General features: G+C 37.4%; 1 protein-coding gene across 2 annotated transcripts in view; it reads right to left on the bottom strand.

The window, feature by feature from the left end:
* PGAP1 (post-GPI attachment to proteins inositol deacylase 1) overlaps nucleotides 1-12,390 on the bottom strand; it is a 39,529-nt gene that overhangs the window by 9,958 nt on the left and 17,181 nt on the right. For both annotated transcript variants that reach the window (XM_054070460.1, XM_054070459.1), the window contains exons 11-24: nucleotides 12,102-12,151; nucleotides 10,693-10,744; nucleotides 10,381-10,458; nucleotides 8,899-8,974; nucleotides 8,546-8,619; nucleotides 8,415-8,466; nucleotides 7,647-7,713; nucleotides 7,026-7,134; nucleotides 6,611-6,649; nucleotides 4,850-4,943; nucleotides 4,099-4,189; nucleotides 3,687-3,884; nucleotides 1,667-1,802; nucleotides 526-576 (exon numbers count right to left, since the gene is read on the bottom strand). In XM_054070460.1, the coding sequence (XP_053926435.1) occupies nucleotides 526-576; nucleotides 1,667-1,802; nucleotides 3,687-3,884; nucleotides 4,099-4,189; nucleotides 4,850-4,943; nucleotides 6,611-6,649; nucleotides 7,026-7,134; nucleotides 7,647-7,713; nucleotides 8,415-8,466; nucleotides 8,546-8,619; nucleotides 8,899-8,974; nucleotides 10,381-10,458; nucleotides 10,693-10,744; nucleotides 12,102-12,151 (1,167 nt within the window). The remainder of the gene's footprint in view (nucleotides 1-525; nucleotides 577-1,666; nucleotides 1,803-3,686; nucleotides 3,885-4,098; nucleotides 4,190-4,849; nucleotides 4,944-6,610; nucleotides 6,650-7,025; nucleotides 7,135-7,646; nucleotides 7,714-8,414; nucleotides 8,467-8,545; nucleotides 8,620-8,898; nucleotides 8,975-10,380; nucleotides 10,459-10,692; nucleotides 10,745-12,101; nucleotides 12,152-12,390) is intronic.

Raw genomic sequence — 12,390 nt, 5'->3', positions numbered from 1 at the left:
CCCAAAGAAAAACCCAAAGAAAACTGTCAACAACTTTTTCTGGCAGGCTATTTTTTTAACTATGTTTGCAAAAACGAATGGGTAGTTACTATATGCTTGTATCTACACATTTACATCTTGGATCCTATAGCTTAAAGTAATTGAAAAACCCAAAGTACACAATGCATGTAACACAATGCCCTCCACTCATTTTTAGACAGCTCCCTATTTACTGCAGTCTCAGTCCATATCTATCTAATAAATCATGTTTGTCCTCTCCTGATTAAAAAACCCCTAAGCTCCACAAACTACCTGGAAAGAAATAGCTACCTGTAGTGTAGATTATTAACTAGAAATTAAATTTATTTCTTCAGGTAGGCCAAGCATAATCAAATACCAAAATTTCGACAACTGTGGTTCTGTAGGTATTAAATTCAGAGACTAAGTTTTCTTCTTCAATGTACTTCAGACAAGTTCATGCTGCGATGACCTTGAACAGTGAATGCAATAGTCACAATTTCGAACAGAAGCAGGAGAGAGACTTACCCCATTATGCATGTTGTGTTCTGCTCTTACATTCACATGTAGTTTTATAACCTGTAAGAGACAGTTCAGCTTTTTTAGTCATGTTTCTTCATACAAAAGCTGTAGTAAAGAAGAAAAAAGGTTTGGGACTAATTATTTTTTGTCCCTTTTTATAGCTAGATAATTCTAAGGCCCCAAAGGCGCTGCAATACAAGAACTCCCTGCACCGTTTTTACCATCAGCATCCAATTCAAAGCGCTCTCTTAAGTAAAGATTTCCAAGCAAAGAGAGAAAACTTAGGTGGCTCTGCTTCTCTCCTTCCACTGTGCTTGACAGAGAATACAGAGCAGAAAATCTGCATATTCCTCACCACCTCCTGCTAATCCCATTCTATTTCACTTTCTGCAGAAGCCCATAAAGAGGCCACACAGGAAAAGTCCCACACCAAAGGCTTACTGCAGAAGGGGTAGTGATGTCAGCATGGGAACAGCCTTCACAGGCAGTTCAATTGGAGACAGACCTGTTCCTCAGGCTGTGCTTTCAGCTGCTACCTACCCGCTGTAAGCTGCTAAGCTTTGTGCCCCTGCCCCCAGAAGCATGCTCTGATGCTTCCCTGGTAGCTAAGTATAGTAGCTGATCTGGAAGCTTTATGACCACAGGGTGAATCAGATCAGTTAGATGCTCTGGTGCAAGGAAGACCATGGAAACAGTAAGACTATCCTAATTCTACAGTGTATCCACCCTTCTTCCTCATACTCCATCAAGATTTGTGAAAAATCTTTAAAGATAAAAAGCATTCAACAGAAAATTCCTAGTCCTCCCTTTGCCGAAGTTACTCTTCAAAGGAGTTATTAGTCTTCGATTTTATAACATTACCTATCTGTAAGTTAAAATCACAAGTATATGCATTATTATAGTGGGCATACAGGATTCTATATTTATTTGGAGAAAAACATTATCAAAAGACCAAAGTAATTCTGAGGATTACAAGACTGGGAGACTCTGACAAGTTCAAAAAAGACATATTTCAAGTATGTGAGTAATAACATTACTTTCAAACATGAAATATAGTAATCTGTATTTTTGCCTTCAACATGGGGTTAATTCAAAGCATACAAAATTTTTAATTCAATCATAAATTAAACGTTTCACCTTTCAGTACCTTAAACAAGTATTGAAGATAAATAATGAATACAGCAAATGCACCACAAGTGGTCCAGCTAACCAAAGCAAGGGATAACACCCCACAGAGTCTTCTGGGTGTAACCAACTTGTTATCTTTTTGAGGTACAGTAGGTCTGAAAAAAAGACACAACTACTGTTATAGTCCTGTAACAACATAAAAACTACAAAGATCAAATCCTATTTTGTGAATGACTGAAAAGAACAAATTATTCCTGAATTAAACACTAGAAAAATCAAGTTAGATGAGTTTGAAAATATAACCCAACTGCTACATAAGCTAGTTTGCAAACCACCACCCCCTTTTTGTATCAAATGAACTAACAAAACAACCTTAAACCTTCCAAAATGTAAAAGATACATTGGTGGATGTAAAGGATACATTGGTGGGTATAAAGGATTAAACAATGCTAACTCTAGATCTGCATCAGTCACTAAATTCTTCTGTTCAGCCCTAGGGAACGAGTGTCTTATTATTACTGTGCAGTTCTATCATGAAAGTTACTCCTACTACAAAAGTTAATGCACTGCAGTGCTCAATGACAGTACAGCAGCGCACAAGTCACCAAGAGATTAATTCTTCCCAGACAGGAATTTCCTCTTGTTCAGTCTGAGAGAAAACAAAAAAAAGCTCACTTTAAGTTTCTGGGATTCCTGCCAATATGACTAAGAGACAAGTATGAATTTGAGAAGGTGTTACAAGGAGCACAAGGTGGGGGAGAAGTGCAATAAAACTGTGAAAAAGTCTGCACTTCTTGGATATTCATGGCTATACCAGTGTAAAAATGGACACTGAAAACAGAAAAAGCATTATTTGGAAAGTACAATTTCAGAAGACTTTGCAACCAGTCGACAAGAACAAAGAATTCCTCCATACAGATCTATAGCTTTTTTTTTTTCCTTCACAAAATTCAGAACTAGATCAAAACTTTTGTAAGGTACTAGAACCGCATAAGCTCTGGAATTTCAAAATGAACCAGCTCAATTACAAGCGGGCATGCAAAACCTTATTTTCCTGCCCCTGACCAAGACATTCTTGGGGGTTGCAAGAAATAAAAACCTTTAATGAAAAGAGTATGAATCAAGCTAAAACCCTTAAAACTGTAGTGCAAGTAGTTTTGAAACTTAGAGATGCACAACTTAAAAATAATAGTGATGTTTCTGAGCATCCATTGTCATTTAAAAACTAGATGGCTGAGAAGAAAAAGCTGACATGACATCTATTATTCAGTAGAGTAAGACCAGAAGAGCTTGTGATGAAGAACTAAGAGTTCATTTAGCAGATGTTTTGTAAGTAAAGAGCATTTGAGCCAACTTTCTGGAGACAGAGAGTTGGCTCAAATCTGGCCGAGGACTGTTATGAGTGTGAGAACAATCAAACCATTAAAACAGCTAAGCATATTACCCGATTTACTAATTTATTCTTTCAAAATCTTTTTTTCTTCCTTGATTCTTTTAACCCCCCTTTCATATCTGAACACTCATCTCTACACGGGAAAACATCCCAGTGTTCTTAGTTCAATAAAATTATTCAGTCTTGAGTGAAATAAACATCCAGAGATGTTTTGTTTTACAAACCCGTCTGCATTCTTTAATGCAGTGTATCCATTATAAACAATGGGGAACAGCTTGCAATGCCTACAGTCTCTTTTCTAAATGTATATATTTCTTTTTTGAGCTGCTGAAAAGGGAGTAGCTTAGTTGTTTTCTTTTCCACAACAAGCTTTCCTCAAAGACAAACTGAAAACCTTCACAACAGCTGGTGAAGGAAACAAGAAAGCCATTTATGTTCCCTTTTGGAGATGTGGAACAAGGAGTCTTAGGCAACCCTCGTACTTCATCAGTACATAACACTAACAAGCCCAGAGGGCTAAAACCGTGTATGAACTATATCGCAGAATTTAATCTGTCCAAGCATTCACACTGAAGCAAACAGAAAAAAAATGACAGGGTCACAGTGATCTAAAACAGCATAATTGCATAGCATAATGTTGTTTTACCTCATCAGACTTAACCATAATGATGAGAATAGTCTCAGAGTTGTAGAGAAAAATACTCCACTCCAGTAGGCAATGCCTGTCCCAAAAAGAAACAGAATCAGGGACACAAGGGGGAACCATGCATCCTGACTACTCAGTACAGCAGCATCCACCTCTGGTAGTGACAGTGATTCCCATATATCTCTAAACCAGTTAAACCTGCCAAAAATATGAAAGCAGTATTACTTATCACTTTGAATTGCTGTTACAGTAAGATATCAACTATTCCTCCTACTACAGCCTTTCAAACAAAATCACATTCGGGTGTTCACAATGACTACAGACAAAATATTTTTCCCACCAATAGTTTTACTGAAACTTCTGTTTTAGAAACTCCATTAAATAAATAAATAAATAACTTCTGCAAACTCACCCCTGCAGAAATACAACAATGCTTATAAGAGGTTCTACTTTGTAGGGTTTAGCTGTCCTAACTAGTTCAAGGGAAAAGTCCGAACATTGACCTAGAATCAAGAACAGAAAGCATCTATATTTATTATTTTGTCACAAAGAAGATCCACAAGAAAAAGCAAATTCAGACAAAGGTTTGAAAGTTGACTTTAAAACAAGATAACCCTGTCTTATAATAGCCAGTAAGCCAAGTAGCCAAGTAAGTCAGTGTACTTCATCATCAAGGGCCTTATTCACTGGGTAACTCATATTCAGGTAATAGGTCACAAGAGCTTCTGGAGAGATCACCAAGTTTGTTACAAACGTCACCTGAATTTAAATAAAAATGCATTTTGTCTGAAGATAAAAGTTAGTCTGCAAATCCATCTTCATGCAATAAAGCATTTTGTGCATATTAACTGTATATTTTAAACTTTCACATATATTTTCAAGTAGACTTCTATTGAACCTAAAATATCGCGCAACATCAATCATTCACAAAGAAGGAACTGCAGAGTAAAATAGTAAGGAAAAATGCTACTACAACACAACCTTCGAGAACTGTCAATAAGCAAAACCCAAAACTGAACAGCACAGATCCAAGTATTTGCACAAGTTCAGCGATACTTAACTTAAAAAATTCACAAGAGCTAGCTGGTCATTCAGCAGTAAACTGGATAAGTAACTTCTCTAAAAACACTTGACCAGAAAAGAATACTTTTCTAGAAAGCTACCTGTCGACATCAATGTGCTCAATTGTCCTCCATAAGTAAGAAGAATATTAGAAATAACATAGACAGGAAGAGCGCCAGCATGGAACCTTATTATCTGAAAGACAAGTATACAAGGATAACTTTTAACTTATATGCATAAAAACATATTTAGAAAATACACACATAATATTATCCGGAAGCCAGCATGGTAGTGCGATTGGAAAAGTCTTTCTTAGAAGACTCAAACAGTTTCTCACTTTGACGGTGGCCAAAAAGGCCAATGGCATCTTGGCTTGTATCAGAAACGGTGTGACTAGCAGGTCCAGGGAGGTTATTCTCCCTCCATAATTGGCACTGGTGAGACCGCACCTTGAGTACTGTGTTCAGTTCTGGGCCCTTCGCCACAAGAAGGATGTTGAGGCTCTGGAGTGTGTCCAGAGAAGCTGGTGAGGGGGCTGGAGAACAAGTCTTCCGAGGAGTGGCTGAGAGAGCTGGGGTTGTTTAGCCTGGAGAAGAGGAGGCTGAGGGGAGGCCTTATTGCTCTCTACAACTACCTGAAAGGAGGTTGTGGAGAGGAGGGTGCTGACCTCTTTTCCCAGGGGAGGGGGGACAGGACAAGGGGGAATGGCCTCAAGCTGCACCAGGGGAGATTCAGGCTGGACATCAGGAAAAAATTTTTCATGGAAAGGGTCACTGGGCACTGGCAGAGGCTGCCCAGGGAGGTGGTTGAGTCACCTTCCCTGGAGGTGTTTAATGGATGGGTGGATGAGGTGCTGAGGGGCATGGTTTAGGGAGTGTTAGGAATGGTTGGACTCAATGACCCAGTGGGTTCCTTCCAACCTAGTGACTCTATGATTCTATACATGGATATTTGATAACCACTAATAGTAATTAATGTCATATATGCAAAATATTCAGATGTCTCATAAATGGTTAATCAAATGTGTTTTGATAAATGACCAGATTATAAACAAATACTTTTTTCTAGTCAAGACACTAAAAGAATATAGTAGCATGTCCAATCAGTAAAATAGATTTAAATATTAAAAGATCTCTGTAGTAAATTAAAAGGTTTTTCCAAGCAAAACCTGGATATATTTACATAGCCTTCCAAAATTTTTTGCCCAAAATCAATTCCATGTATGTTTGAATTGGTCCAAAGCATGAAGGAATGTCTGACTAATATACAAATAGCACAGAAATTCTTAAAAAATAACAATAAAATGCAAAGTCCTTGATATAAATGCATACATTCAAACAGAGAAAATCGCCAGTAATATTCCAAGCACTACCTTTAGGTGCTTGCAAGTTTTTTACTTTTCAGAATCGGAAAACTGCAGACACACAGACTATTTTTACTGATATCAACGTTGAGATGTATTCTTCATTGATAGTTTGTTGAAATGGAGCATATGGATCTACTCAAGACATTTTTCCCTAGCTTCCAGTTGATACCAAATATATACTAAAGTTTTAACACTACTGACTCATCAGGCAAGAAAGTGAAAATGACCTACGGTGTTAATCCTTTAAAGATATTCAGCTAACCACAAACCAAATGCTCCACATTTATATTAGCTCTTTAAAGCTAGAGTGTTTTTCTTCTCTGAATTCATCTGATGAGAGGCCTTGCCAAGTAACAAGGTTTTAAATAACCATTCAACAGGGTTCCTCTTGGCATCGTGAAGGAATCTAACAAGCCACAGCAGGGAAGGGACGAAGGGAAAACTTCTAAAGATGCTACTGACAGAAAAACATTCTAGTACTAGAAGATTTTCTTACTTGCCCAAGAATCTGTAAAAGCGACGTCTTCAGGATTACCTTGATTAAAAAAAAAAAAAAAAAAAGTTATTACTTTATACAATGGCAAGCCTAAGGTACAAAACACTTCCATTTTTAAGAAGTCAAATTCAGTATTAGAATAAAGGAATCCCATAACTAAAATGTACAACTTACTACTGACTTTTTAAAAACAAACACTTTGAAATTTCTCTTAGAAATGAGGGCCCAATCTTCAATATTACTCCATCTGTTGCAAAATACTTGTAACATGCAGTACACTTTCAAAGAGTCCAGACAGCCCACCTCTAAATTTGCTTAGTAGTTACTTTGATTAATTAGCTACATGTTTTAAAAGACTGAATTACACAAAAATTCATAGAGCATTGAAAACAAGCTATAAAGTACATTTACTCACTTCATACTGACAGTCTGAGGAAGAGTAAATATTTAACTCCGGATCTCTGCTGTCATTTTGAGGCTGAGCGATATGCAGTTTGGCAGACATCTCAGTAAAAGATGGAACTCTGAAAGAGCAACTTTTGATTGGCAATCGTTGTCCTTATAATCAAGAAAAGCCAAACATGCCTTAGTCTTCAACAAGAGCACAGAGAGCAGAACTGGTACAGCAAGTGTCACTACAAGCTATGAGCAAAATGGTATAATGAACTTACTTATCCTATCACAAAGAACTACATAATGTTCTCAAACTGCTGTCCTCTGAACTAGCAAGGGGCACAGTACTAATGAAAATAGGCAAGTTTAGCCTCCACGTACACACTACCTCATTGAACGTGTAAATATCAGCAAATCTACTTCCTTTTTAAGAAAATTAGTGAGAATTATTACACAAACAATTAGTAGACATTCTTATTCTGAGGAAAAGTCAAAACAACAAGAGCAGAAAGGTAAATGAGGAAAAGATGCAGAAGCCAAATGCTTAAGACTGGCGAAGTTGTCTCATATCAGAAATTTTACCACACTAGGATGTAAACATTCTTCAAACCACACCAAAAGAAAGTTACATTAAAGTTCTTACTTTGCTACAATTAGTGAGTCTTCATGTGACCAGGGAATATGAAGTCTGTAAACACTAGGTTTTCGTTCTGGAAAGTGGAAGAGAATTAAAATAGATAAAGTTAATCCAGAATGAGATGTGGCAACTGTCTCCAGAAACTAAAATGCAAGTAAAACAAAAGTGGAATCTTTATGACTATATAGAATCACTGTGCTGGCAGTTACATCGCAATTGGCATTGCAATGCAGATCAGTGCAGGTAACCTTGGACAAAAATGACACCTTTTTTGACACATGCTGTTACAGAATAAGACAGTGAGGCACCAACATTTAAAGGCAGAACAGTTATGAGAAAACTACTGGGTTTCAATACAGAGCTGCAAACTCAAGCTAATAATAAATCCATCACACTTTTTTTGAAGCAAAGTCGTTCAGCACCCCATTCTGTTTGAGCCCACATAGCTCAAGATTCACATTTGAATCCCATAAAATAAAAATCCTAGCCAAATGTACTATCCTTGAGAAGCATTTTCAACATAACGTGGAATCCCACTGAAGGTTCAACTTCCCTTTGTTGGGAAGAAAGAAAAAAACATATGAGGACTAATTCCACATTTTCTGCAAGCTATCCTTCTTAACTAAAAGTGGAAAGTGAGAGATATTTGAGCAGACTAACAGTACTGCCTAAATCTCTTTGCATGAGAGAACTTCTTTTTCCACCAGCTTCCGTCTTCAGAATTTTCAACAAGCTTTGTTTTATAAATCGGTACTTTCGAAGACTTCTATTTACCTTTGAGTGACTGGCAGTGGCTCTCTACATAAATTTTGAAAGCTTGATATATCTAGAATATAAAAGAAAAAAAAAATCACGTTCTACAAACAGTGGTTGCGTTAGCTTAAAAAATTAAGTAGCATTCTTACTTGGTTAAAGTGCTGGAGCTGTACATTGTAAAGTAATCCACTTGAATTTAACAGAATTTTGCTTGAAGAAAGCCCTGTAAAGGATGTATTATTTTCACATATTAGACAAAATTATTTGAGACCTCACTGCATCTTCAGATATTTCTTCCAGGAGGCTTCTACATCTGTTAGTCAAACGCCCCATGTTTCTCATATCTTTCTCTGTTACTAAAAGCAGTGTTAACTTCAGCAAAAGCAAACCCCCCAAATCCCCTGTGACCACTGGAGTTTCACCCAAATTCATTATCCAAATGGTTAGTAAAATTAGTTTTCCAATTTATCCTTTTTTTACAACAGTAATACGTTATACTTACCAAATGAAAAAAGATGTGTTACAGGAAGCTGTACTCTTCTGGAATCCTCTTTGAAGAATTCACAGGCCAATGTATACTGCAATTCAGGGTATTAAACACAGATCTAAACCAAGCAAAAGACTGCAAAGCTTTTGCACTTGCAAAATTCTCTTCAGAGGCTCAGGCAGGGTGCAGGACAGAAATAGTGAAAAGCTACTTCTCCACACTCCACTGATGGGGACTGGCAGGTATTTCATTGCTGAACACAGCAGTACAAGCCTGGGTAGCTTAAGCATAACTTCCAGGATACTCTGGATCTCACCCATTTGCTACAGCCTTGAGAAAGCTATTCAAATAGCTCAGAGCGACTAGAGTCAGGCTCACACCCTCCTCCTTGGGTGCATCTGTTTTTTGGGGGGTCTTGCAAAGGAGACTGACTTATCCAAACTCTGGATACAATTTCCTAAACAAAAAGAATGTTTAGTTTGTGTCCTGAAGTTTAATCATGCAAAAGCAAAGCCAAGTATCCAGCAGGTATGAGTTGTGCCATCACTAATAATTATTTCGTTCTCTTGATAATTATTTTCCATCCCACTGTAAGTCCAGCATTTGTTTAGTTTCTAAAAGCAGTTTCCAAGATTTAACACTGGACTGCAACTTAGCAGGTTACATTTCACAAGTAATCTCTCTTCTATTCTTGCTTCCCCAGAATGTTGTACATTACTAATTTAGCCGCACAACATCTCTGGCACATTTACGTGAAGCTACAGTCATAGAGAAGCATTATAATCACTTCAACTGTGAGTAACTTCTTGGATCATGGATTATTACACCACAGATGCAGAGAATGTTGCAGAAAGGAATATCAGAACTAGTGAGACTTCAAATTCAGTGTTCTCCCATTTTCAGGACTAACTAAAGGTTTGCCAGACCCAGCTGGGTAATACACAAGTTCCGCAAGTGTGCCTCTTCCCAGGATCCAGAAAGGCCCTGATGAAAAGATATCCAACTCATCTGTGATTCAGAACTATCAAACTCTGTACAACTCTGTCTACCACATTATTTATGGTTTCAGAGCTTTCAGAGGCATCTGTAACCAAACTCCCCCTATATGTGGTGTATTCAAGGATCTACAGCATTCTCTGCTACTCTGGAAAAGAGAACTGACTGTTCAAAAAGAAAAATATCCAGGAATGCAATCAAAGTATTAAGAAAAATAAGGAAGAAAAACATTAGAACCTCCAACAAGAACTCTATCAACTGGTTCGAGAACTGTTGCTCTGTATTTTTCAAGTACCTGTCACGCGGTGCATTTGGTATCTTATGAAATAAAAATGTTTCTGAGCTTACAGAAGACAAAGTTACACTCCAGTGTGGTTTGAACATATGTTTATGGTTTCTCAAAGTAACAGCGCATATTTAGTACTTCCTTTTCCTTCCATCATAGCATCTGAAAGTTATAAACACACTAGGCAATTTCTTAATATTTTTTTTTTTTTTTACCTTCCTGCCAGCTGTGGGTGGCACCTGAATGACAATGTGGGACAAAGAAGGATAGTCCAGAAGTTTCAGTATTACAACCTTAGGACAAAAAAAAGAAATAAAAAAGAAGGGGGAAAATAAAGAAGAAAAGCCATTACTGAAAATACCCTTTATCTTGCCCCTTGCCCCATTTCCGGATGTCCACCTCTTGTACCCCTCTTTCTGGAATACAATTGCATATTCTAATGCTGTAAGCAGAACAGATCCTTCTCCTGTCTCCACAACTACCCAACCAAGTACCTCTCCCTCCTACAAGTTATACACAATACTTACCTTGGCGGTTGGAAGTAACTCAGCTCTCCAGGATAAATCTGTAGCTTCCAGGCTGTAAAAAGTCATGCATGTTAAAGGATGAATATATTCATTATACAGGCATTATGTCATGACAGTGGATTCACACACCAGCTTTTCTCACTCTCTATATGGTTTCATATGACTAAATCGAGAACAAGTTTGGGTCTACTGCAGTCAGCTGCCATAGTAATTTATCAATCTGTAATCATTTCAGATACTGCAAATCTCATTTTTTGCAAAAACAAGTTAAGCAAAACTTGTCAGACACACAACATTCAGCAGCTATTAGCCATACAATTTCTGACAAATAATGAAAACTCTTAATGAGCTAAAATACCTCTGGCTTTGAATTAACACACAGGTTCAGCATCTTTTAAAGATCATAACTACCAATTTTTCCTATGGGAACATCTCAAACATACTACATAAAACCAAAATTGTTAGCTGCTGCAGAGGTTGCAACAGTTCTAAAATCTTGTGAACTTATATGAAGTTAACACGCTGAACAGCAGCACATTCATTCATTTTAAAGTTACAATTCTTAGATACCAGGAGACTTCTGTTTCTCTGAATAATGTTACATCACCCCAAGAGAGACAATCCACAGCAAAACCACTATTATTAGATGAGGCTTTAGGGAGCAGTCCTGAACTAGGCTAACCTGCACTCAATGCAGATCTAAGGTTTCACAAATGGGTAACAGCCACCTCCTCCTTGGATCAGGAAAGAGTGATTGTGACATGTGGCTATAGCTGGAGGCAAGATCCCGTGGCTGTACACCTCAGCACAGAACCCAGAACAGACAAATACTACACTAGCTCAACTCCACCTGGAATCATCCCCTAACGTGAAGAGTAGATATGATTTACTTTGGGCTGACTTTGCAAAGGTAAGCTAGTCAGTGTTTTAAATCCATTTGGTAACAACTGTAATGACACAAGTCAAATGAGCCATTAAATTACCCACATTTCCAAATATTTTTCATATGACAATAGCATTTTTTGAATGAGAAAATATAAAAAGATGCTTCATTCTTTGAGTGGGGTTCTAAGGAGATGCTATAAAACACACAATTTAGGAATTCAGCACAGTGAGGAGCATCCACAAGAGAGCAATAGGAGCAACTTTTCACTGCTATGAAGGTCAAAAATATAGCTTCAAGAAGAAAATGTTAGCTTATTTTATTCTGCAGTCACGCAGTAATTTTGAGAAAGCCTTTTTGTTCCCATTTGCTTGATGATACATAAAGCATGAATTATTCACAGTAAGAGTTTTACTTTTCTTCCCAATCCCTTCCTTCCTAACGAGGAAGATATTTTACAGCTTTAAATTCAAATGTAGTCTAACACAATCCATTTGAATAACGAACGGGAACTATTCATACTCACCACGTCAGTGAATTACTATTCATACAGCCATAAATCCAGCTACTTGTGTCCTGTAAAGTCAATACCACAAAATAGCACATTACCTATGTGTGAAGTTATTTCTATTAAAACCAGCAATACTTTATCAGCATTAACTCCTGTGTTGTTTGGAGTAATCGTCTCCAAAATTTCTATATGCCTGCTCTTTCAGTACACTAGATGTCAGTAACTGTTTTAAAAACCCTCTGATAGCAGAGTCTTGGTGCAATTAACTTAATAAAGAGGAGAACAAACTTCCACTCTCATTTCA

Source organism: Cuculus canorus, chromosome 6 (assembly GCF_017976375.1).
Source record: "Cuculus canorus isolate bCucCan1 chromosome 6, bCucCan1.pri, whole genome shotgun sequence".
In the NCBI taxonomy this organism is placed as follows: domain Eukaryota; kingdom Metazoa; phylum Chordata; class Aves; order Cuculiformes; family Cuculidae; genus Cuculus; species Cuculus canorus.
This window is presented reverse-complemented; position numbering and strand designations above follow the sequence as displayed.